This window comes from Aureobasidium pullulans, assembly GCF_000721785.1.
Source record: "Aureobasidium pullulans EXF-150 unplaced genomic scaffold scaffold_34, whole genome shotgun sequence".
Taxonomy (NCBI): domain Eukaryota; kingdom Fungi; phylum Ascomycota; class Dothideomycetes; order Dothideales; family Saccotheciaceae; genus Aureobasidium; species Aureobasidium pullulans.
Window position 1 is genome coordinate 204,324 of NW_021941054.1, and position 24,681 is coordinate 229,004.

At 51.8% G+C, this 24,681-nt stretch overlaps 9 protein-coding genes across 9 annotated transcripts; 7 read left to right on the forward strand and 2 right to left on the reverse strand.

Annotated features, from left to right (window-relative positions):
• The first annotated feature begins 74 nt into the window (after positions 1 to 74).
• Positions 75 to 1,832, forward strand: M438DRAFT_349842 (FAD dependent oxidoreductase). Its single transcript, XM_029906485.1, has one exon. The coding sequence runs from the start codon at positions 571 to 573 to the stop codon at positions 1,786 to 1,788; it is 1,218 nt and encodes a 405-aa protein (XP_029755521.1). The 5' UTR covers positions 75 to 570; the 3' UTR covers positions 1,789 to 1,832.
• Positions 1,833 to 2,032: 200 nt separating this feature from the next.
• On the reverse strand, positions 2,033 to 3,279 carry M438DRAFT_328497 (uncharacterized protein). Its single transcript, XM_029903209.1, has 2 exons — positions 2,618 to 3,279; positions 2,033 to 2,560 (listed from the first exon to the last, which is right to left on the reverse strand). Exons 1-2 carry the CDS (start codon positions 3,040 to 3,042, stop codon positions 2,245 to 2,247), a joined length of 741 nt encoding a protein of 246 aa, XP_029755522.1. The 5' UTR covers positions 3,043 to 3,279; the 3' UTR covers positions 2,033 to 2,244.
• Positions 3,280 to 3,529: 250 nt separating this feature from the next.
• Positions 3,530 to 4,559, forward strand: M438DRAFT_349843 (uncharacterized protein). The gene is made up of 2 exons (XM_029906486.1): positions 3,530 to 3,987; positions 4,038 to 4,559. Exons 1-2 carry the CDS (start codon positions 3,915 to 3,917, stop codon positions 4,328 to 4,330), a joined length of 366 nt encoding a protein of 121 aa, XP_029755523.1. The 5' UTR covers positions 3,530 to 3,914; the 3' UTR covers positions 4,331 to 4,559.
• Positions 4,560 to 4,993: 434 nt separating this feature from the next.
• On the forward strand, positions 4,994 to 6,867 carry M438DRAFT_378339 (PNK3P-domain-containing protein; the record flags this gene model as incomplete). Its single annotated transcript, XM_029908805.1, has 10 exons — positions 4,994 to 5,087; positions 5,141 to 5,295; positions 5,347 to 5,459; positions 5,511 to 5,840; positions 5,893 to 6,029; positions 6,084 to 6,223; positions 6,277 to 6,337; positions 6,399 to 6,550; positions 6,630 to 6,746; positions 6,817 to 6,867. The coding sequence occupies 10 exons, from the start codon at positions 4,994 to 4,996 to the stop codon at positions 6,865 to 6,867; spliced, it is 1,350 nt and encodes a 449-aa protein (XP_029755524.1).
• A 3,837-nt stretch (positions 6,868 to 10,704) lies between these two features.
• M438DRAFT_339927 (uncharacterized protein) lies at positions 10,705 to 12,360 on the forward strand (the record flags this gene model as incomplete). Its single annotated transcript, XM_029904271.1, has 1 exon — positions 10,705 to 12,360. The coding sequence occupies one exon, from the start codon at positions 10,705 to 10,707 to the stop codon at positions 12,358 to 12,360; it is 1,656 nt and encodes a 551-aa protein (XP_029755525.1).
• A 937-nt stretch (positions 12,361 to 13,297) lies between these two features.
• M438DRAFT_349850 (Tcp11-domain-containing protein) lies at positions 13,298 to 16,695 on the forward strand. The gene has a single exon (XM_029906487.1). The coding sequence runs from the start codon at positions 13,499 to 13,501 to the stop codon at positions 16,457 to 16,459; it is 2,961 nt and encodes a 986-aa protein (XP_029755526.1). The 5' UTR covers positions 13,298 to 13,498; the 3' UTR covers positions 16,460 to 16,695.
• Positions 16,696 to 17,692: 997 nt separating this feature from the next.
• Positions 17,693 to 18,970, reverse strand: M438DRAFT_284035 (putative amino acid transporter; the record flags this gene model as incomplete). Its single annotated transcript, XM_029901425.1, has 1 exon — positions 17,693 to 18,970. One exon carries the CDS (start codon positions 18,968 to 18,970, stop codon positions 17,693 to 17,695), a length of 1,278 nt encoding a protein of 425 aa, XP_029755527.1.
• Positions 18,971 to 20,214: 1,244 nt separating this feature from the next.
• On the forward strand, positions 20,215 to 21,236 carry M438DRAFT_349854 (AhpC-TSA-domain-containing protein). The gene is made up of 2 exons (XM_029906488.1): positions 20,215 to 20,720; positions 20,809 to 21,236. Exons 1-2 carry the CDS (start codon positions 20,363 to 20,365, stop codon positions 21,201 to 21,203), a joined length of 753 nt encoding a protein of 250 aa, XP_029755528.1. The 5' UTR covers positions 20,215 to 20,362; the 3' UTR covers positions 21,204 to 21,236.
• Positions 21,237 to 21,826: 590 nt separating this feature from the next.
• Positions 21,827 to 24,630, forward strand: M438DRAFT_349857 (uncharacterized protein). The gene has a single exon (XM_029906489.1). The coding sequence runs from the start codon at positions 22,153 to 22,155 to the stop codon at positions 24,466 to 24,468; it is 2,316 nt and encodes a 771-aa protein (XP_029755529.1). The 5' UTR covers positions 21,827 to 22,152; the 3' UTR covers positions 24,469 to 24,630.
• Positions 24,631 to 24,681: the final 51 nt, after the last annotated feature.

Genomic DNA, 24,681 nt, shown 5'->3' on the forward strand with positions numbered 1-24,681 from the left:
AAAAAATGGAAAGGGACGTCGGTCAAGACTCGATGTGTTTGGTTGTTGAGTATGCAACCCTGACCACATCGACAGCGACCATGATCCGAGCGAACTACTTCGATCTACAGCTCCTATCGACATCAGGCCCTAGCTACGTACCAAAGCACATTATTCCCAAGAAAAAAGGTCCAAACGCAATGCTTGGAGATGTCTTTGCACTTTTCAAACTTTGTTGACAGCTTAACGTATCCACGACAATCTACTGGTGCTGATGGTTGACTGCCATTGGACAAGTAATCAAGCTGGGAACGATAGCTGTTTATGTTTAACTCCACCGTAGGAACGCGCATCTCACATCGTCCTCCACCTAATCTCGCCATCTTCTATCAACCTTTGCGATGTTGTCTTTGCTTGTCACGTACAGGGCGCGAGCGACCCCAATGTTAAGCCACGCCCTGCGCATGACAACCATATCCTAAGCACTCATAATAAGCTTTAGGTCTTCCGGACACGGAAATCATCATACTCAGAATTACACTGTAACCCTCATCTCTCTGATCTCTCTAATCATTCTCCTTCTTAACAATCATGGCCGACCAAGATCACCAAACCCAAACAATCATCATCGGCGCAGGTATAGTAGGCTCATCACTAGCCTACTTCCTCTCCAAAGCCTCGCCGGAAACCAATATCCTCGTCCTTGACCGCTCTATCAGCGATATCGTGGGCTCCACCGGCTATGCGCCAGGCTTCATAGGTCAATACAACGAAAAGCCCTCTTTGACAAAACTCGCTATCGACTCGGTCAAAGAGTACACTAAATTGAACACTGGATTCTCCCGCGTCGGAGGGCTTGAATTGGCGTCTACAGATGCAGGCATAAAGACTTTGCAATCTAGACTTGATGCTAGCGAAAAGGTCGGACTTCCAGCTCGTTTGCTCGACGAGACTGAAATTGTGAAGTTGGAACTTCCGATCGCTGGCTCAAATGCTGGCACAAAAGCGTTGTTCTTTCCCGATGATGGTGTTGCGGAACCTAAGGTGTTGTGTTCTGCCTACCGGAGCATGGCTTCTGAGAACCGTGTTCGGTTTCAAGAAGCTTCTGTTTCGGAGATCGTGATGGCAGGTGATGCTGTTACAGGAGTTCTTTTGGACAGTGGAGAGACCATCTCATGTTCAAAACTCGTACTCGCGACTGGTATCTGGACAGCCTCACTTCTCCAAAAGTCATCCGATATACCTTCTGTACCCGTGGTGCCAGTCAGTCACCCTTACATCTACTCAAAAGACAGAGATCACGAAGTTTCTCCCACACCATTCATGAGATGGCCCGAATCTCACGTCTACGCTCGCGATCACGGAGCTAGATATGGCGTAGGAACCTACGACCACACGCCGCAACATGTGTCTTCTCCTGGCCATACCGCAACAGTGCCTTGGCAAGATGAGCTTTTCAATCCAGCCGTGACGCGAGCGATTGCAGATAGATTCAGCGCCGACGCAGAATTTACCAAACATCCACCTTTTGGAGCTGAGAAGATTGGAGGTGTGTTCTCGGTGACACCTGACAACATGCCTTTGCTTGGTCCTGTGGCTGGTGTTGAAGGGTTGTGGATAGCTGTGGCGATTTGGGTCACGCATGCTGCCGGATGCGCGAGATTGCTCGAGAAGATGATTTTAGGAGAGGCCTATGATGAGGCCATCGCTAGAGATTTACATCCTGGGAGATTTGAGGGAAGGAGTGAGGAGGAACTGGAAGTCACTGCGCTGAAGCAGTACAATGATATTTATAGTACCGATTGTTGAGCAGATGAGTTGGTGTATGATAACCTACGCAGGACCAAAGCTGCTAAAGGGTTCTTTAAGTCTCTTTTTCCTTCAGGTCTGTTCATTCTTGTATGGTCTCAACGCATAGTGCAGAACCGTAAAATTGTTCCATGATGTGCAGTAAATTTACGCACACTCACGCACCGTTATTCTCGATCGGAGAAGGCTGTGTAGCTCCAGGCGACCAGATCTAGCAGGCGAGGAAGCATTCCTTCTACTCTCAAGAGCGACCGGGCTCATGTATCAATGTGTCAACACTGGTTGCTAATTCTCTGCGATGAGGATCTTGAGCCGTGTCTTATCGTGGCGGTTGGAGGGTGTCGAAAGACAGAAGAACATCTGACACGAAGATTGAGCTGGCCGATCGACTCAAGTGAGCGGAAGGTGGCTCTAGAGAGTCTGCGTTTCTTTGTTGTTTGCGTACTTCAGTGAGGCTCATCTCACACGAGTGTCGAGAGACAATCTCTCGGGGACCTTCATCTCGACAGAGCCCTTCATCATATCTTTGAACGCATTCAACTCATCAGAAGCAGTAGAAACCAGGTTAGGCTTTGTACGATCGTCGATACGGACGCATGCCTCAAGTACAAATGCACCACTGGTGTCCAGAGGTTTGAGAGATTCCAAGGCTGGCAGACTCGTCAGAGGTGTCTGCTGAGGCATATCGCTTGCTCGCAAGATACGGAACAGAGTCAGCACAGTGTTCTTGTGTACGAACCTGTGACCTTCGACTAGGAATTCACTCACGAACCTGCAGAGGAGTCAGAGATCAGAAACATAAATTTCGGTCGAGATGAGGACTAGTTACCCGTTGTTGGCAGGATCGAGGAACGTGCGCAACTGCTCATCGTCAAACACAGCTTCTGTTGCCTGTCGTAGAACCAAAGTTTTGGTTTCGGGCTCCGGAGTCTCCTGCGTCTTGATCCTCCATGCATATGTGGGCTGACTGGCATTCTCGTTGTTCTCGGGTCCGAGCAGAATTGGAGAATCTTTGCCGAACTCGGATTGCTCGAGCTGGCGCACAAGATGCTGGAACGTGAGGGTTTGAGGTTTGACAGGCTTGTTAGGAAACTTTTTGTTGGGCTTGTTGTCTTGCATGGAGCGCAAAGGTCTGTAGACCAGATGTCTCTCGAAGAGAGTACGCGGCTGCATTGCTGCAATACCAGCAAGGATCTTGAGGACTTGCTCATGGCGCTCGACAGGCACCTGGCCGTAGAGTAAGAGCTCATGCATCGCACGTGAGATGAAGCGATAACGCGGATCGCTAAGCGAGCTAGAATCTCACACTGGAAGAGAGCGATAGGCTGTCTTTACCTGGTTCAGCAGATCTAGGCTACAACACTGTCTGTCGACTCGTGTCTGCGAGTAGTGGTGAGCAGGTAGTGTAGCAAGCCGGACTTTAGGCAGTCACGTCAGTGTGAGGCAGTCTGCAGCGAGCGGAAACAGTGATCCGATCAATCGCGGCGGATGAAGTGATGAATGCTCGGCGTACCCCGTGGAGGAATCAACGGAGCAGATGGAGAGGAGTGAGCGGAAGTCGCCCGAAACGAAGACCGAGGAGAAAATCAGTTGAGCGAAGGTGGGGAAGGGCGACCGAAAGGTCGGAGATAGTCAAGATAAGGCAGGAAAAAAGAGGCTTTGTCAAAGGCGCTTGTCAGAGGCTGGACTTTCAGGCAGAAAAGCGCGGCACCTTGGGCCATGTGTGGGCAACGAGTGGACGAAAGCGCGGCCGGCGGAGTCGGGTATTCACGTCGGCCGATGTCGTCCTCGTGCTACTGCTTGTGCGGCGTGATAGCGAGGCCATCTCACACCACCAAGTACAGTAGCCGGAGACATCATCAATTCAAGCGCCCCGCACCCGCTATAATTTTCTTCTCTCCCTAGTAAACACCTGGCTGCCCTCGTCTTTCCCCGTCACCCTCCCTCAACCTTTCAACTTTCCAACTTCTAAACGTCCATCACCACCAAAGCCCGACTCGTCAGTCTCGGCACGCCCAGCTCCACCAGCTTCCCACTTCCGGCTTCTCTCGACCACTTCACTTCTTGCTTCGCAACACTCCACACGCGCAACCTCGCACAATCACAACCTTCACACATACTCCAAAATGCAAGCCACACGCATCCTCTTCGGCCGTCAGCCCATGATCCGCTTCCTCGGCAAGAGATCAATTCCTACCAGTATGTAGCCCCGCCATGAAGCTTCGAGCATGTTCCTAACAAGCAAGCAGAGATTGACCACACTCCTCACGCCCACCCCGCCGCACCCACTTCTGAGCTCCCCGACTCCTTCGCTTCCTACAGACAGAAGGCACAGCAACACGGTCCTCTGTCCCGCCGTTCCCCGGCCAGCCAATACGGTGGCTTCGTTGGCCCCAAGGCTGGAAAGTCTCTTGGTCCCGTCGAGCCCGCAGCCGGCGAGTTCTTCGACCGCAGCGACCTGCCCGCCCGTTTCGCAAGAACCTCCTGGAGCGCAGCTGAGATCGAGGCCATCGAGTCCGGTGGTGCCAGCATGTTCGCATAAACGAACACGCCTCTCCTCTTGATGATGAACAAAAAGTCTTTTTAGCGATGTGCAAATGGGAAAAAGCGAGCGTCTGCAGGCAAGCGCTGGATCTTCCCCTGCCAACCGGATTTACATACCTCTACGACGATTGATTTTCACGGATGCGACACGATTTCGGCCAGATATCCAAAGAGCTCGACAATGTACGCGAGCAGACACGCCACGGCGTGCTGGGAATACCCGCGCCGATTGCTTGCTGGCGTTTTGCTGTAGAAGAACAGCGCCACGAGAAGTCCTGAACATGACCAAGAGACGTCGAGTCCTTGATCTTTCAGCTATGTAGATAGGCTGCCTTGCAAGCTGCTTTGGCTACTATATCGGCCTCGCCCGAACGAAATCAAATTAGCATCCGTCATATGATCCATGAGCCTCCAGTTACCCATTGACATGTGAATCGCATGTGAAGATTGTAAATTTCGCGTATGTCCCCCAAAGGGAAATTGTCTCGACGAATTCCCAAAACGTCCCAGATTGGATCACGTGCGACGCGACACCAAACACGTCCTCCTGATGCCTTGCGATTGGATAATTTCACATTTCAACAGTGTAATGCTGTTCGCACGAGTACAAGCGTGCAGACCTCAACTATTGCCCAGCAAATCCGTCTCACCATATCCAAAAATGCCGCCTGGTCTCAAGCGTCTGGCTACGGAGGATGGAAGCGTCTCGCCTCCACCACTAAAGCGCACAGCACCTGCAGCTAGCACAACTACGAGTATTTTCAAAAACCTCCAATCATTTCCCTTCACATACTGATTAGATCATTAGATTCAGCTGTCGCCAACTTCTTCAAGCCAGCTTCGCAAAAGGAGCCCGAGAAGCTGACATGGAAAGTCATTGACAACACATTGCTCTACTGCAAATACGACAAGGTCGATGGCTCTGCTGCGGTCAGGCCACGCAAGATTGCAGCCTTTGACTTTGTATGTCAATTCTCACAGTCTTTGTTGAATATGTCTTAACTCGCGTCTCAGGATTCAACTTTGGTGGACGCCAAATCAGGAAACAGATTTGCCCGTGATGGCGATGATTGGAAATGGTGGCACAGACAGGTTCCATCAAAGTTGAAGCAATTAGCTGAAGATGGGTAAGCATACCACCACAAAATATAGAAATCTCACATCTAACACGGCTCCAGATACTTGCTAGCGATCCTCAGCAACCAAGCTGGTATCAGCATGAAGAGCGACTCCAAGACGGTCAAGTCAGACAAGAAGAGACTGGTCGACTTCAAGCAGAGGGTTAAAGGCGTCCTCACACAACTCGACTTGCCCATTGTCCTCTATGCGGCCACCGACAAAGACAAGTTCCGCAAACCCCGCTCAGGAATGTGGGACAAGCTGCTAGAAGCACAAGGCTTGACTCAAGAAGGCGACGTTGACCTTCAGGCCTGCTACTTTGTGGGTGATGCAGGAGGTCGAACAGCTAGTACTGGAGGCTTCAAGGCAGACTTCTCTTGCTCAGACAGGTTCGGCTCTTTTTTGTGTCCACAGTAGGAACCTGTGCTGATTGGACCGCAGAGACCTTGCCAGCAACATTGGCATCAACTTCATGACTCCGGAAGAATTCTTCCTGGACGATGAGCCTCGACCCTTCGCTCGCGCGTTCGACCCGTCTAAACACGTATCACCAGTACTGACGAGCAAGACAGACGCAAGTAAGTTCTCAGAACAAAGCAAGCTCAATGTAAACAAACACTGAATTCTGGCAGGTCCTATTGCTTTCACCAGAAAAAATGATCTGGAGCTTGTTATTTTCTGCGGAAGTCCTGGAGCTGGAAAATCAACCTGGTTCCAGCAACACCTTAAGCCCTTAGGCTATGAGCGAGTCAACCAGGACTTACTCAAATCGGTATGCAGCTCTCGACTATCGTCATTGAATATGTGTGCTGACAAGTACTACAGAGAGACAGATGCCTCAAGGTAGCCCGAGAGTTTTTGGAGGATGGGAAGTCGGTAGCAGTTGGTAAGTCGCCATGTACTGACCCTTACCAAAAGCTCCCCGCTCACACCAATGCTCAATATAGACAACACCAACGCCGACCTCAAGGCCCGGGAGTATTGGACCTCTTTGGCCAAGTCGCTCGAGATCCCTATTCGATGCGTGCACTTCACAGCCCCAGCCAAGCTCTGTGAACACAACGATGCGTACCGCGCTATTGGAGGACTACTACACGGGGTATGCAAACGCCCAAGCCTTACAAACTGCAAGATGCCGAAGACTATGCAGCGCTTACTGACACTCCGGGGACGATCAGATGAACCCAGAATCGAGAATTATGCTGCCGAGACAAGCTTTCACTGGTTTTGCAGGTAGATATGTTCCACCAACCCTGGACGAGGGCTTCGTCGATATCACGAAGGTCGAATTTGAGGTTCGTTTGTAGATCTCTTTCAAGAGAGGCAGAACGACAACGAATGTCAATTGCTGACTCTACCGAACAGTTTTCTGGTACCGAGGAGCAGAAGACCGCATGGTCGAAATTCTGGGTTTGAGACTTTGTGGAGAAAGCATCCAGTCTTTCGCAACCCGTGGCTAGAACATCCCGCTCGAACGACGAACACGACGCGTCGACGCATCGTTGGAGCAAGTCTGGGCGACATCGATGGTCACCCAGAAAGTGGCAGAGTCTAGAAAGGAAGGTCCGTCAAATGGTCGCTTGGAGATACCACGTCTCCTCTCGACGTACGCTGTGCATTGCTCGCCTCTTATCATTCGCAAGGTCTACCCCAGTGCCTGTGTGCTTTTTACAGGCCTCGTTCGATGGTGCAAGAGGGAGGCACCTCAGGCAGCCAACTCTATCTTTGAACGGTCGGAAAGACCGACATGGCGTTATTCGGCAATGATGCAACAAAGTTTTCCCCACGAATGGCACGGCATGAGATAGACCCTAGACGAGTAATGGATTTGCAAGCTACAGCAATAGTAGGAAGAGAATAGAACAAGGGCAAGGCAGATATCTGGCTGTTGGGATGCGGCTTACGAAGTTCACTGAAGCTGATCATTGATGAGCAGGAGCGGCTCACGGAAGTGCTTCCTCCAGAGCCTCTATCTCCCAATAGCTCGGAACCGAGGGTTGATTAGATCTTTTGCTATCGTCTACCCTTCTCATCCAATGCAAGATTCAAAACTCTGTCCGTGTACAACGATACAACTCCCTTGCTTTCGGCCGTTAAAGGAAGGAAGAACAAGCTGAGGGCTTCTCAACCCTCAGCGACCTGCATTGGTTCATGTTTTGCGGGAGAAGAAGCACCTCGGCAAGGGCTCTGTGGACAGGGTTGCCCCTTGCAGTTTTGAATGAAGCGAAGGTGGACGGCAGACATGGCCATGAGTTTATCCATCCTTTTTATCCCGCTGGACTAGTTATCCAATACTATCATCACGAGCAAGCCCTGGACAAGACTTTTGGCCCTTCCATCATTCTCCGTGTCGGACGGGAAGAGACGAAAAGAAAAGTCCGCCTCAGCTTGCTGCGCCCTGGTTGCTTCGCTTAGCTCGAGTTGTTCGTTCAACCATGTTGAGGATGAGGAGTTTGTCCGTCGATATGGCGGAATCCTCTGGGCACTTTGCACTTGCTTACTAGGCACCTTCTTCTTTCGAAAGAAATGCCGAACGATTGATCTATTGGAAGGCCGAAGGAGCGATTGCAAATGGCCCTAGAAAGCCACAGACTAGCAGTGGTCGAAAAAATTCACGAGGGCCGAGCAAGTGGTCAAAAGCGCAGCAGAAAAAGCAGCACCGCAGTGAAAGACCGAGGGTCAACACGCACCGCGAGAGTTGACCACTTCCGAACAACGAACCCCCCCACTGCATACGACGAAGTCTCTTGGACGTAACTCGCACGAATTGCGTCCTTTCTTGTGGCTTCCTCTTCTTCGGCTGTGTGCTCCCTTTGTGTTGCCGATTTCTTCTTTGCTCTGCAGTTTGCAAGCACACGGTTTGTACGGTTTGCTTGTCACTTTCCGATGCACGCAAGCAGATGTTCGATTTGAGTTGTCGATTCTGTCACTATGCATATGCTTTTCGATGTGGTACCTGATGTACAGTCGATGAATCGCGCACAAATCCATACGATCGGTTTAAGCTGCTCTCTCGAGACCCGCACGTTGTTGGAGAGTTTAGCCCTCAACGGATCGTTGATGATGGTTCACGCCGGCGAAGAACCGACGTTGGTTCGCGTGGAACCGGCCGTGGTGCTTTTCACCTTTCCGCTTCCTTGTCCTTCTGCCGGTGCGGAAAATCCCCGTGACGGCGGCCTTTTAGCAGCATGTCGGTCCTTGAGCGTGCATTGTTAGCGCCAGATGACAACCATGTCGCTGGCTGTCAGAAATGGCGGTTCGGCTGCGGACCTGCGGCTTGTTCACCTTCCGCTGGTGGCTTTTACACATCTTCCATGACTCGGAAGAGGAAGGAACAACGAAGAATAGCAAAAGACTCGTTCGTCACGTTGAGAGGTCTGCTGGGTGATGGTTTCAGGCTTTGCTCTATTTACATGTCTACATGGGTCGATACAGTACTCTGCATGCGTCGTCAGCAGTTGACTGCGTTCATCAGTGTTTCATCAAAACTGGTCTGCTGGGCGGTGTTGGGCATCTCCTCCCAGGTTGCTGGGTCTTTGTCGTGAAAGTTCCTCGCTTCCCGTACCTGATCGGTACAGATGCACCAAGTCCTCTGGTTCTTGTGGAGCGCCGCAGAATAGACCGCTCCACCGAGGCAAAAGCCCACGCGACCATGTCCGCTGCTCTCAAAGAACAAAGACCGACCTCAAGGAAACAAGACCGCTGAAAATGGTGAAACAGGAGGGAAAAAGTAAACGAAAGTCCCTCTGGCCCATTCTACAGATGACGTTGAAGTACAATGCAGCTAGAGCCGCTGTATCTGCAAGGACGAACACTTGAGAGCTGGGTGGGTATGACAGACAAGCAGACGACAAGGGCAGAAAGGCGGGAGAAGGCGCGCTTGCAGCGGGAAGCCGCCCGACCTGCGTCAAAGCCAGGTTGGGTTTATTAGACCACCAAAGAAGTCTCTTTCTATTTTATCCACTGCCGAAGGGCATGCGTGCGACGTGACTGGTTAGAAATCTTTACTTTTCTGCCCGACTTTGCCAAAGAGCTTGGTGCCTTTTTCTCTTCGACTGCTCCACCGGCCGTCAGTCGATTTGTAACGCCGTACCTTTTGGCACACGAGCCTGAGCGTGCAAGCATTCGTCATTCGCGAATCCAGCGGCCAGGTGGCCGTCGGCCTGGCCGTTTGTTCCTGCGTGCTCGGCTTGTAAAACGGAGAGGAAGTACCAGTGACGAAATGCTCAGGAATTGTTTGCGAGGACTGACAGAGGAAAGGAAAGGGACGAAAGATGGAGAAACCGAGACAGACCCTGTAACCGAAGCTGTAGACAGGATAGAGGGGCAAGCCTAAAAGCTCTCGAAGAAGGGTCCATTGAACATTGTGAATGACAGAAAGGACGACATGCTGGCAACACCTGACGCCGAAGACTTGTGCGTGACTACTGATGGCCACAAAACCAAAGCGGCAGTTGTGGAAGGTCGTTGAATGATGGGGCGTAACGTATCCGAAAGGATTTGACGGTTCTGGAGCGTCGAGGTTGTACTTGTGCATCATCTGTAGTGCCGTTACATGACAGGCAGCGGGCACACACAAACCAAAGACAAGGGAGGATTGTCTTGTGTATCTCGTGCAGCAGTTGAGCAGAGGAGAGTTTTGACCATGGTATGCAAGCAGTTGACAGTGGACTCGACAGCATCGGCTACAGATGCAGGTGGCTGGGTTGCTTGTAACAAGGGTGGTGGTTTTCCCGCTAGGGCGCTTGTCTGGTGGAGGATGAGGAGGGGCCACATGTCTGCTCCGCGCTTCTAGGGCCTGAGCTGTGACGGTGACTGCATCGAAGGTTCAAGCATCAAAAATGCCATGGGACCCGCACGCTAGTATTTTGCAGCTCCGTCTGATCTTGATCGTCTGCATCTGTCTCGCTCGTCTCCAGGCCACTGTAGTGCGCTTGTCCCCGTTTTGCTTTGAGACATCTTCTTCACGAACACCTCTCACGTCTTTCACCTTTGCTCCTCCTCTCCCTCTGCTCCAGCAACTGCCCAAGTAGGCCGTCTGAAGTGTCAGTTTTGACGTGCAGCCAACGCCCAGCTTCTGCATCCGCCCTCTGCCCCTCCGAACGTGGTCGCTTGACTCTCTGGACCCGTCGCGGCTTCCTATCAAGACATTTACTTTGCTCGCCGGACACAACATTATGCCATTTGCATCCGGTTTATAGTCAGGACGTCGCCGTCCAAATCCCCAGCTTCACAAGCATGCAACGTGCAAACATGCGACCATCTATGCTGCCCAAGTTGATCGTCGCGCAAACGCCTACAGCCACAACGATCGGCGAAATGGCCGACTCACCTTACTCGGCCCTCTCAATGCACTCTCGCAACTCGTCTGGCACATCCGACAACTACTCGCCGCTAACACAAACGTTCTCATTCCACGAGCACACACGCCATCCAAGCTCTAGCTCATCGTCGTTGGCCACTACTCCTCCGAAATACGAACCTAGCATCGAATCACTCAACAACCGGATATCAAGAACAACTCTGCATGATCTCGTCGAAGACCCTCATGAGAGGGAGGATGCTTTCGACCTCTGTGACGATGTTTTCGACGTCAACTGCCAGTGTGGTCTGGAGCAGACTCACTCGAATTCCGACCCATACTACCTGAGCGAAGCCGAAATGGATCCCCGTCTCTGCCAATCTGCATCGGCCTTGGAACGCCCTAGTCTGGACTACTCACTCGCAGATGGTCCAAGTGAATTCAGCAGTGACAACGAGGCCCCTTTGAAATTGCCCAAAATCAGGTCCAGGCAGAACTCTGGCGACTCGCCCGTTACTGGTCTGGCGTCTCGTGTGGGCAGCCGATTGTCATCTTTTTCAAAACGTCGTGACAGAACGCCCACCTCTCCACCGACTACGGCTGTACACCGCCTTGGTACTAAGAGTGCTCCTGTGTCTCGTGTGCCGTCACGTGCCCCTTCTTTCCGCATGCCGTCCGCTGCAAAGCCTGTCCTCACTCCTGTAGACGTTGAGGCCGAGCCGACTCCAACTCCGACGCCTACCAACCTCACCGTCGAGCCTTCCAATCCTTTGGATATCCACATACCCCGAGAGGACGAGCCGTTCGACCGCAAGGCCTTGGCATCCACTCCTCTTCTTCCCATTCCGATCCAGGACCCTGAACAAATCGAAGAGGATGTCATCCAGTCACCCCTCCAGTCTCCGACTGTCGTCGACAACACTCAACTTGCTCGCTTGTCCATGATTGGACCGTCATTGTCAAGCCCGGTCCTTCCTGAGATGGCATTGGTCTCACCGGCCCTGTCGGCACATGCTTCCACTAGCTCGCTTGGTAACATGCACTCCAACCAAGTCATGTCTTCACCAGACATCTCATCCATGCACATTGTCAGTCCTCAGGACAAGTGGGCAAGCAAACTTGGACATGCCAACTTCAGTGTGTTCCCTGAACCCTACCTACCAGAGTTGTATAACATTCATGCCTGCAGAAAGCTTTTCGAAGATTGGGAATCTGCTCGTAGACAGTTCATGCATCAAGCAGCGCGTACTAGCGAGCACTATGGACCCACTTCGCAAGTGTACAAGTACACTGAAAAGAAGTGGGCAGAGATCGATGCACAATGGAAGAGAAACCACGAGCTGGTGGTTGCAAAAACAGCTGCGAACGGCGAAACACCTGTCTTCCAGCCTCTCGCCGAGCCAGCTCCTCTCACCGATCTGCCTGCTTTGGACGACCCTCTCAAATTCCCAAAACTCGATGGTTCTGACATTGTCGGACCTATGGTCAAGTACGCAAAGATCAAGCAAAAGTCTTCTTCAAAGAAGTCTGCATTCCTCAAGTTTTTCAACAACGTACGAACACCAGGCAACACCCTCGGGCGCACACCTACAGGCCTCGGCCTGTGAAATCGACAACACAACACGATTAAATTCACATGTAACATATTCACCATACGTTTTTTATCACGACCTTTTACGACGCAACATGACGACGCCATTTGTCTTGCTTTTCGGCGCGTTCTTCTTCGCGCGCGCCACGTCGCTCCTTCTTCCCAGAAGGCATAACGAGTTCCATTTGTCACGAACTGCGCAAATCTTGCAGCAGAGAAAAAAGTTCCTAGCGAGGCGCAAAAAGAATCGGAAGTTGGAGAAAGATTATACAGGATCATCCTAAAGAAGATATAGAGGATGTCCACGATTCTTGGAGTTGTCAATGCTGACCAGCTTTTGCGGCGGCTCATCAGCCATTTTATCACGATTGTGTTTTCGTTGATCATGTTTCTTTTGTCAGTCACACTGTGACGAAACCGGCGGCTATACCCCTTTATCCGAGTCTTGAAGATGAGGGAGAAGCGCAGTCATTCCTGGAAGTAGCCTAGAAGCTTATATATATAGCTCTTGCCGAACGGGATTTTGAACAACACATGTAAAGACTTCCAAGATGCCCGTGAATGAAAGCATTGCTTTGGTGAACATCAACCTGGAGCAATTATATCGAGCTTCGAAAAGGAAGTGCGAAATTGGCACGAGAATTTGGTCGAAACTGTTGGAAGTTGGACGGCAAGTGATTACGCATCTTCAAGGGAAAGCGGGATGGAGGGGAAAGACGCAATTGCCATCAGCCTCATGACCAGCGCCGCATCCTTGAAAGATGTCTTCTATCGTTCTTGCATGCATCAACTATTGCTATCACAGGTCAGATATCGATTGATCACATGCAAGACTTCAGCGGCTTCAACGTCATCAGATAGCCAAACAAGGGCGAAATCGTTTGAGAAGAGTTAGCGGCCGTCCTGAGGGGTCCTTGATGCGCACCTGAAGCACTATCTAATCGCTGCCATAGCCGTGAGCAGTCGCTCGACCAAATCACCTCTCGCATTCTTTTAGTTGGGACTGACGGCCCCCCACTCCCCTTTGCTGTGCGATTGTTTGACAAACACATCAATTCGGCGTCCCTTTGTCCACGCTGCATGCGACCAAGTGCAGCCTCGACAGGCCGCCACCTCAAAGCACACAGGACTTGAGAATGAGTCTCATCGACAACATGACGGTCGAGTCACCCGACGTCGCAGTAGAAAGCATGTCCGAAGACGACCAACTGAGCAGCGACCTGCCCGACTTCGACGTCGATGAGCAGAGCACCATCCTGGAGGAAGACGACTGCGAAACAACCTCCATGGTCATCATGTCTGATGATGCTGGTCAAGTCTACGCTCCGCCCGCCCGCATCGCCGCTCGTTTCTACCGCGATCCCAAATCTCGTCAATACAAGTCTTCGGCCGCTTCGTCTCGTCGCAATTCGCTTTCTTCGATCCAATCGCATACCTCGACCCGCTCGCTACGTCGCACCTCGTCATGCCAAAGCAACTACATTGCACAACACTTGCGCAGGGCATCCATCATCGAAGCCCGCAAAGCACGCCTTGCCGATCGCGCCGCCCATGCTGAGAAAGTCCGTCTACGAGCTGCCACGGCCAAGGCTGCTCCGAGAGGCGATGCCAGTGCTAGTGAAGAACGAGCACTAGCTGCTCAGGTTGCTCGTGAGAAATACCTCGCAAAAGTGGCAGCTGCATGTGCCGAGGAGGTCCAAAGGGCGAAACAGAAGGCACAGGAAATGAAGGCCAAAAAGCTCGAGGAAGAGAAACAGGCTCGATTGGATATGCAAGAGAGAATGGCAGACGCCGACAGAAGACGAGCCGAATACAAGCGCAATCTTAGCTCCCGCAAGACACGCCGTGCGAGTGAGCAGGAGAAGAAACTGGCCGATGTTTCCGAGGGCGAAGACGACTCGAATCAGCGACTGGATGAAGAGACGGCTGCAACAAGGATACAACGCGCATGGCGTTTCAGACAGCGAAGGTCGGTTGTAAAGGCATACGCAGACTTCGACCTCAGTCTAGACAACATCCGCGAACGCTCTTTCGAGGACGTTGGTGCTTTGCTATCAGAGACGCCCATCATCCAAGCCACCACTGGAGTCCTCCGTCTTCTCACGCTGCAGGACAACGTGGACACACCATCGGCCCAAGCAACACGCACCTTCCTTAGTGCTTACCTTGTCATTGTCCACCCTGCTTCAGTCTTCAGCAAAAACGGCGCCCAGGAGCAACATCTCATGGCGAAAGCTCGCGAATTGGTCGAGCTGTTCGAGTCTGCCATGTCGACACTTGCGCCCTGGAATCGCCTTACAGCTTCTTCCACTAGGCTCCAGGACTTGTCTCAAGCCTACACGACTTATGGTTCTGCCTTCGATGCATGGAGAGCACAGGACTCATCTGCTCTAGTCGAGACCATGGTTGCGTCATTTGTCGAGCTCGACGCAATCTGGCAAACCGTCAAGGACGATACCCAAGGCGCAGTAGCCGAGGACTATCGCACAGGCATCCGCGATAATCAAGTCATGCTTCTCAGCAAGATCCGAAAGTTGGCTGGCCCCGACCGTGCTGACTTACTCATCAAGAAAGCCATTCGTGAAAGCAGGAGGAGACGTGTAAAGAGGAGGTCTCCTGCTGAAGTCCGGCCACGCGCTGCTGCCGAAATCGAAGCTGCCGAGACCGATACCTCGGTCACTCTGCCCATCGTTGCTGAAAACACTTCGCAAGAGGCACATCAAAGCGAGGTCGACTCTCAGGACAACGTCCGCCTGAACCTCGCCCGTTTGTTCTCGCCTATCCCTACCAATCGTGTCTTGACACACGAGCTCGCCCTCGACAAGGATTTCCGCATTTCCTCAGGAGCTCATTCAGATATACGCGATGCTATCAATCGCGAGTTGTGCGATGGTATGCGAGAAGGCGTTGAGCGCGGTATGGGTACTCCATGGACCGTAGCGATGGCCCAAGAGATCAGAGCCAAGCTTGTACATATTGTCAAGCCCGGCAACTCCATGCACAACTTCATCGTCGAGGCTCTGGATACTGATCTCATATATCGACAGTGCGAGCAAGGGATCTTCTCGTACGCCAACTTCTTCTCGTTCATGGCCAACATCTTGCCCAAACTGTGTGCACCATTCCGCGATGCACAGGTGAAGGTTCTGGCTGAGGACCTCGAGTCAAACAACGGCGAAGACATGGGTGCCATGATCGAGAAGCTCTTCCGTCTTTTGCACTTCATCGACTTGCTTTCCTTAGATTACTCCAATTTTCTGCTAATGAATGCGGCGCCTGTGCTCATCCGAGAATCGGCTGGATACGAATCTCGCATGTTCGCAGCAGACCTTGCGTCGGGCGCCATTACATTGACATGCACAAACCGCTGGTGGCGCAATGCAAGTGTGAATCTACTGACTGAGGCCGATCGTCGAGATCCTGAGCAGGTTCGGAACCCTGCAGACAGGCCTACAGCACATCACATTTACACTCGCGGACTGGTCGACACCATATTCGGACATGGCCCTCTCAACGTCATAGACGTACCAGAGACGCTTGCTCTGGACGTAGAACGCCTGTGTTCTACCAAACAAAAGGCTTTGCACATGACCACAATCGGTGCCATTCTATTAGTCGCCAAGAATATGCTTAAGCGTGATGTCCGCAGTCCCTGGAAGGCCGAAGCATCACGTCTCTGGGACCTCCTTAGCAAGGAACCGCCTTCTGAAACAACCTCCGAAGAGGCTCTTGCAAGTCTCGCATCCCGTGCTTTTGGCGTGCTCGAGAACGCCCACAACCTACCACCATCCACCAAAGCTGCACTGCAATCAGCAACCTCTCGTGTTGTCACTCAAGCCTCTTCTCAGCGCTTCACAGATCCTGTTGCGAAAGTCTTATATTCTAGACTCAGAAGCCATGTTTTCTCGCGCGTTGTGGCCAAAACCTCGAGTGAGAGAGTCAGAGCAGCAAGTGGTGCTTCAGAGGCACTGGCGACTGCTGGTTTGCCTGAGTTTGTGACGCAAGTCGGTGAGATGGTGGAGACGCTTAGGAAGGTTGCCGAAGTCGATTGGGCATCTCACACCCCTTGGTACGAGCAGGTCGCAAAAGAGATCAACGAGGCTGGTGACGCTTAAGGTGCATGGCTTCGCTCCTTGTCCATACCCCCTTTCTTTTTTTCCCTTTTCGGATGCCCGATCTCTTATGAGATCTGACCTTCCTTTTTGCCTTTCGTTGTATGAGTTTGAAGGGGTCACAATATACCCTGCATTCGGGTTTACCGGACAACACAGCAAACACGGCGTTTTGTTTTTTCTGGCTCTTTACGAAGATTGATACCACATTCGCATTGTTTTCATACAGTTCTAATCCATCATCATCTTTTTATCTTTCTCCTTCTTCTGCACAGATACGTGCCATCCATCCTTTTTGTGATCCTTGTGAGCTTTGAATTCGCCTCTTGAATTGCCTTGATCGCTCCTGCCTTGTGCTCCTTGACCGCTCCTTCCTTATCCGCTTAATTGTCCTTCCTTGTCCGCTTGACCGCACTTTCCTAATCTCTTTGACCGTAGCCTTTCCTAGTTCCCTTGACCGTAGCCTTTAGATTGTGCGGACTACTTCTTGCTTCTTTTCATCAATCATCTCTCCTCTTGATTGAGATGGATAAATACTGACTGATAGACGGAGGAGGAGGAGGAGGAGGAGGAAGAAGAAGAAGAAACGACCGATCGATATATGGGAGAGGAAAGTATGATCAAGTTGACAGAAGAAAAAGGAACCACGGATCGACAGAAGAGGAAAACGACGACCAATCGACAGAAAGAGGCAGGACCGAATCATCTCTCTGGATGAAAGAAGAAGGAAGAAACGATGAACGATTGTTAGATTAAGCAAGAACGAGCCACTTGACCGAGATAGGAAAGGGCGAACCATGACGGAATAGGAAGGAAGGATTCAGTTGACGAAAAGGGAAGGACCGACCAACACACCGGAAGAGGGAAGGAACGATGGACCTGAGAAAGAAATGGAAGGAACGACCTGATTGAGCATGAACGGGAAAGGCACCGGCACGAAGATTTGAGGTCAACAGAACACGCAGGTTGGAGAGAGGGGCAAGAATGGTTTAGGTGAAGTTTACTCGAGTAGAGTGTGTAATTGTGTCGACCTTCTCAAAGGTCTGTAATCTAGATGATCGTATCGTGTCATACTTTCTAACAATAACTTTTTCTTCTCAGGATCATGCTGTATATGCGATCGTTACACGTAGGCCGTGGTCTAAATGCCGACTGAACCCCCAGAACGCCTTGCGAATGCTGCTTCAAGAACAATGATAAAAAGAAAACAATGGACAAAGTCAAATGCTGAGACGTCTATGAGTTGTCGCCGCAAGAGAAGGCGCTGGCACTGCCGGAATTTTGCGAAATGTCAACGGCACTGCCCCAGACACCGAGGCCGCAAAGGACGAGACCAATGAGAGCAATGGTGACGTTGACGATGGTGAGGGCAGTCTTCTTCCAGTTCATGGTGAGCTGCTTCTTGTTCATCATGATCCACCAAGCGGCGGGCAAGATCATGGAGAACCAGGTGCAGAAGAGAGAGCCAAGGAGACCGAGAAGTTGGCTGAAGACGGGGATGGCGTTGGCAATAACCCATGCGACAACCCAGAGGAGGATGGTGAGCCCATACCAGCTACCAAGTGAGCGGAAGCTCTTCTCGTTCATGACATTGGTCTTGCGCCAGATGCGGACGTAGACGTTCTTGGTAGCGACGTGAGCGTAAATGACACCAGCGACAACAATCGTAGGAATGGCGATGCCGTAGGCGACCTTGCGGATGATGGGACTGGCGGAGCCAATAGCGGGAGACTTGACATCAGTACCAGCGAAACGGTAGATGACGACTGCAACAACAATGTAGAGTGAGCAGGTGCAAGTCTGCAACATTGCCAAGGCCTTGGGGAAGTCTCTGGGTTGGCGCATCTCGGAAATGAAACCGAAGTAGGCGATGTTCGAACAGAAGGAGACGAGGATGTTGGCGACAGCGACAACACCGGTGCGGAAAGAGGTTTGGCTCGAGGGAGTGACGGCGTAGGCGTGAGCACCAGCGGGAGGGTCAACTCCGATACCAATCATTGCGATGAAGATGGCAGTTGCAATGGACAAGCAAGAAGCAATCGACATGAGAGCGACGTTCTTCATGGTTCTGGGAATGCAGAGAATCATCGAGACGACCATTCCGACAACGGTGAAGACGATTGTGCAGGTCCCGTGGTTGGTAAGGACGTTCATCATAATGGAGAAGGTCAAGATGTGTGCGGACATGATGAAGACCAAGAGAATAATCTGAGCGGCTTCGGACACTTCCTTGGCCCATCTTCCAAAGAAGAAAAGACCAGCGTCGGCGAAGTTGTGGATTCCAGGGAATGCGATCTTGACCTGATAGGTAACGTAACCAGTGTATGTTGTGAGGACGCCAAAGAAGATGATGAGGATGACACCAGGCACGAAACCCATGCTGGCGACGACAGCAGGAAGAGAGAGGATACCCAAAGAGATGGTCTCAGCTACGAGGAGAAATCCAGCGTTGAGCCATGTCAATGTTCTGTACTCGGTCTCGCCGTTGGCGTCATTCTCAAAAGGATTCACCATCAGGCCCTCCCTCTTGCTGTCCAATGTCATGGTCTCATCTGCTTCGGGAATAGCATCCTTCTCGTCAGGAAGTCTCGGCGGCGGTGCTTGTTCCAAATCTGTGTTTGACGAGGAGCTGACGCTGCCAGCGGTGTATCCCGTTCTCTTCTCTTCTTCCGATGCCATGGTGGCGTTCAATAGGGTCGAGCTCGGGTGGTGACGGTAAGAGTCGGTCTTCTTGAGGATGCCTGATATGAGGTTCCTGGAGCTCGATGGAGGTAACGAAAATGATAGTGGGCGAGGAAAGGTAGGAAAGATGCTTAGAAGGCGGATGACGAAAGTATAAAAACTAGGTCAGCAGAACTATGAGTCTGAATGAGCGAGACGTCAAACAGCGATCTCGGAACACCCAGTTGAGCTCTTCGTAAAAAGTCTCGTGCTCTGGACCCAAAGACCGAAACATGCAGTTTATTTTACTTAACGATTACCCAAGTTTTGCGGGTTAGTGAAGCGTTTGCTGGAGATGATGGTCCAAGCGTTTGCGATTCGGTCCAGCAAGAACTCGAGTTTGGGGCCGATATAAGGGGCTAGAAGGAGATGAGGAACGCAGGAGGAAACAAAGGGTCTTCTGTAGCCGATGAGAACAAGAGAAAACACCTACATCGAACAATGCCATTGTTGGTCGCGGCATACCAAGGCGACAAATTCTAAGATCCGCGTCGTGAGGTGGACCTGAAGCCGAGTGGCAAGAGCGAACATCAAAAAAGCAGCGACTTGTTCGGCAAACTTTCGCGAGCTTTATGATGCTATGCTGTCATCCAGTCATCCTTCTGCGTAATGCTCAGGTGCTCAATTGATGGTGGTATGGCCTCTGTTGAAGCGACCACACACATATTCAATCGAGCCATGGACAGGTTTCGCATCTCGGCCAGGAAGTAGAAGCAACGAAGGCCAAGACGTCAAATCAGAAGCAGTCTCCGATTCCGTCGCGGCAGTCGCTTTTGTGAAGCCAAAAGAAAGACCGAATGTTGTTCCATCGCCTGAGGTTGCACGGTCGTTGCTGGCACCTGCAAAATTGGTTAGTCGGCGTCGGCGGTCGGAGTATTCGGAGTGAAGCTCAGTCGGGAAGCCGCGAGTCCTCAAGCAGCTCAAGCAGGAAGGTCGATTTAACCGAAGTTGCGGGGTCGAGGGAGCTCTCACAGCTGGGCGCGTAAACCGCTCGAGAGCTCACCTCGAGCTTCTTGCTGACTGACAATTGCTTACCTTGCAACATTGCCGGCGCTTTGTAATTAGCACTAAATCCGGGCACTGTGTTTTGAGACCTGACAATCAGCAACTTGACCTCTGCCTTCACTTGTAACGAACCCATCGCTCTTCTCCCAACAGCACCACAAGTCACCGCTTGTCGCAACCATGGTTGAGCTCCGCAAGCGCAAGACACCCCCTCCAGCTCCGGCCCCAGCACCAAAGAAGGAGCGCAAGACAAAGGCGACCAAAGCGAACGGAAAGTCTGGGCCTGTCGCCGAACCTGCTGCGCCAGAGCCGACTGCTGCACCTGCACCTGCTCCTGAAGCTGCTCCTGAAGCTGCTCCTGAGCCAGAGACCAAAGCTGCTGCTGGTGTACCCAAACCCGGTGACAAAATCGACCTCGAAGGGTTTGGCGGTGAAGTCGAGACAAACGACGGTCGCAAGGTTACGCTCAAGGCATTGGTCGAGGAAAGCAAAGAAGGCGTTGTGCTCTTCACGTACCCCAAAGCAAGCACTCCTGGATGTAGGTTCCTTCTCGGTTGTCATGTCGAGAGACATGGCGCGTTCTCTGCCTCGATACTCTATTTTCTGCTGACACGGTTCCTTTGAAGGCACAACACAAGTTTGCCTTTTCAGAGATTCGTATGAACCTCTGACAGCAGCTGGACTCAGCATCTACGGGCTGAGCACGGATTCGCCCAAGGCCAACACGACTTTCAAGGACAAGCAAAAGCTCCCATACCCTTTGTTGTGCAACCCTTCGGCTTCGCTCATTGGAGCCATTGGACTGAAAAAGGCACCTAAGGGTACCACCCGTGGAGTTTTCGTTGTCAAGAAGAATGGCGAGGTTCTGGCAGCTGAGCCTGGTGGCCCAGCTGCAACTCTCGACGTAGTCAAGGCCGTGGTTGAGAAGATGGGAGGCTCCGGTGTCGGCGAGAAGGCTGAAGCCAGAGCCGCTCAAGCCGAGAAAGAGGAAAGCAAGGACGGTGAGGCAGCAAAGTTGTAAATAATGATGAGAAACGACAGTATGGTGTGCATGAATACAAAGATTGATAAGTTCACATCGGGTTTCTTAAAGAAAAGACAGAGACGATGGTCAGAAGGCGTGCTTTAGGGCGTGGTCGTCCAGTATTATTCTTGAGACGGCCCGGTTACCGGGCGAAGAGGGCGGATGACTTCCCGTGCTTCCAGACTTTAATATTTGGTAATGGCAATTGCTTGCAACCCTGATGGACGGCGATGACCATTTCCATGTGAGTGCTCCTAGGGTTTCGACTGAGAGCAGAGGAAGTTGTCAAAGGCTGACAGGACGGAGAGTCACGTACTGAGGTCGCGAAGGGACAAGTAGAAGAGATAAGAAGCCGCGGACGTCCCTTGCTTGCATGCATTTCTGCGTGTACGGTCAACGTCAGATTTCCGAAGAACGCTGGTGTAAAAGAGCCCCAATGGCTGAGCATGAGGTTCGTGAGAGGTCAGCAGGTGTACAAGATGTCATATCACATTGCTTCTCTGGTCAGTGAGGATGATCTTCTGAAGTTTGACGCGTCATGGTTGCCCAAAAGGTGTTGTGGTTGTCTTCCTCCCCCACCAACGGCTGGCTGCATGAAGACCCTGAGAGAGTGTTTGAATGTTGACGGGCTGCAAACAAAGAAAAGCGCAGCAGTTACTCCGGACACATTCGAAAGAACCAACGCACCGACTCTGTATTGTTATCGTCTAGTCGTGTCTTCAACGCCAGGGTGACATGCATGTCTTTTAGAATTGATCACCGACCATAGGCTACCAGATTCTTGACTCGGCGGGTGCGAGGCGCTGCAAGTACACAAAGGGTTGCGTGCATACGTAACGTGCACCTTTCTTTTACTCGTCACTTCTTCATCTTTTCTTGGTCAAAGTCCAGGTCCAGCGGAACACAAAGCAGAAAAGCTCAAAGTAGAAGTCGAGTCTGTTTCAGCATGAGGGCCTTTGCGCAGCGCGCGACTCGACTCCGGAGCACATCGCTGAGTGCCGTTCCACCACCGCTACACTCGCCCGAATACATCAACGACTACGCCGATACAGCCGCTTCAATCCTATATCGCTCGCCCCTACCGTCCGAGTCTGGACTCCCCGTATACATCCTCAATGCCGCCGCCTTCCCCGATGCCTTTGAAGTCGACTACGATGCGCTTCTGCCATATGTCCTGGCTAGACTGCCCGGAGAGGAAGAGCTGATTGCAGGAGAAGAGTATGAGATCATCTTCTTCGCTGGCGGACAGCCCGAGAGTGCCACGTCGGAGAAGAAGAACGGTCCTGGAATGGGGTGGTACCTGCAAGCATACCATGTGCTTAGCAGGGCAATCCGCAAGAGACTGCAGAAGCTATACGTCGTACATGAACGCAGCTGGGTGCGTGTGCTTATCGAGGTCTTTGGCACAATAGTCTCGCCCAAGTTCCGCAAGAAGATCGTCCACGTCTCGACCCTTTCCTCGCTGGCTCTGCACATTCCCATCGAGAAGCTACTCATCCCGCCGAACGTCTACCTCCACGATCGCCGTCTCTCGCCAGACATTCACTCGCCCTACGTTAGTGGCCGTAGAGCCTTTGGTGCCAACGACCCTATGCCACGCAACCTATACGGCCAGAGACGCCTGCCGCGCGTGCTAAGAGAAACAACCACTTTCCTCTGCCAGAGTGAGAACATCAAGACTGAGGGCATCTTTCGCATTCCTCCTCAATCCATCCTTGTTGGCATCTTGAGGGAAGCCTATGATCGTGGTCAGCATTTCATTGTTTGGAAAGAAGGCGGAATCTCGTACACCCAACCTGATCTGGACCACGAAACTCTGAGAAACATCCACCAATCCGACGCATACGGCGTACACTTGGCTGCTGGTCTGATCAAGCTCTGGTATCGTGAACTGAAAACTCCAATCTTCCATGAGAATTGCTATGATGAATTGAGATACAAGTTTGGAAGCCCCGATGCCGACATTGAAATGGATGACCTGGTCGAAATGCTGTCTCCCACATCGACCACCTCATGTCTATCGCAACAAGCCAGGCTGATCTTAATACTGCACCTCCTCCCTCTTTTGTCTCTAGTCACAAGCTATCAAGCCACAAACAAGATGACACCTGACAATCTAGCCATCTGCTTTTCGCCAGCCCTCGTATGTGGCTCTGATCAGTTGGCTGATGCAAAGATGACCTCTATCGTTCGTCGCGTGCTTGAAGCTGCTGTAGAACATTGGTCTCATGGTCTGCGGGACGCTTGCGAGACTGCCTCGGACTCGTTCGCTGCTGCACTACGCCCGCCTCCGGCTGCTCAGGACTACGAAGATCCTCTGCAGGAAGGCTACAGGGACGTTTCGCAAGACTCGGACAAATCACACCGAATCACGCTCCAGGATGATGAATCAGAGAAACCTGCTCTACCACCTCGGCCTGCGGTAGAAACTCGCCAGCGTGCAGCATCACAGTCGGCCTTCCCTGCAAGATCTGATAGTCTCGCTTCACCTGTCAAACGTAAGCCTGCACCTATAGGTGTCGCTCCTCCACCGCAAGCAATTTTCCATAGATGCACCGCGTCACAGTCGTCCGTAAGCCATACGAGCCCGCTCGATAGTTTTGCTACGGATATGAAGACTGCCGTACCTTACAACGAGTCGCCTCCAAATGTGCCAGCCAAGCCAGTTTCGAAAGCTACAGCGCCTACACAAAACGACTTTATGAAGGAATTACGAAACTCATTAGCAAACGATGTTGTCAAGAGAAAGCCAGTGTCCTCAACAGCATCGCCGGGCTCACCAACAGGCAATGACTCCGCTCCCGCACCACAACAACGCTCAGTATCTGCCCGTATCCCCTCACCACCCAAAAAGGACGATAACATCTTTGTCAAACCTACTTGGGCGGCATCCTCTCGAACAACCTCTCGCAACCCTTCCCTCTCCACCCCCATCTCAACAACCCTCTCTGCACCCACCTACGCCCCTCGACCACGCACACCCTCACCTGGTCTGCTCAAACGCATGGCCTCCATCGAATCAATGCACAATACTGCAGTAGCCCAGCAACAGCAAATTCCCGACTCGAATAGAATCGCACCAGTGGTTGAGAAGATAGGGTTGCGCAAGAGTTCTGTGGATGATCTCAAGAGGATCTACGAGGAGAGGGCTGGAGCCACTATTGGATTGGCTAGAGCGGCTAGTGTGAGTAGTAATAGTGGTAGGAGGGGAAGTAATGCCAGTGCTAGCCTGAGTAGGAGGACATCTAACGCCGCTGTGTAGTTTGCGGCAGAGGTGGTTGTTAGATGTGGAGAAGCTACGGAGTGATGTGTTTCCTGTTGCTTTCCGATATCTGGTTCCTTACTTCCCGGGTTTTATTTCTCATTGCTTTTTGAGTTCCTTGTTCGTATGTCAGATACCCAAACTTTTTTTCTTTCCAAGTTTTTCTTTCGCTTCTGGATCTGTTTGGTTTGCGTGATCTTTTGGTGGTGTTTG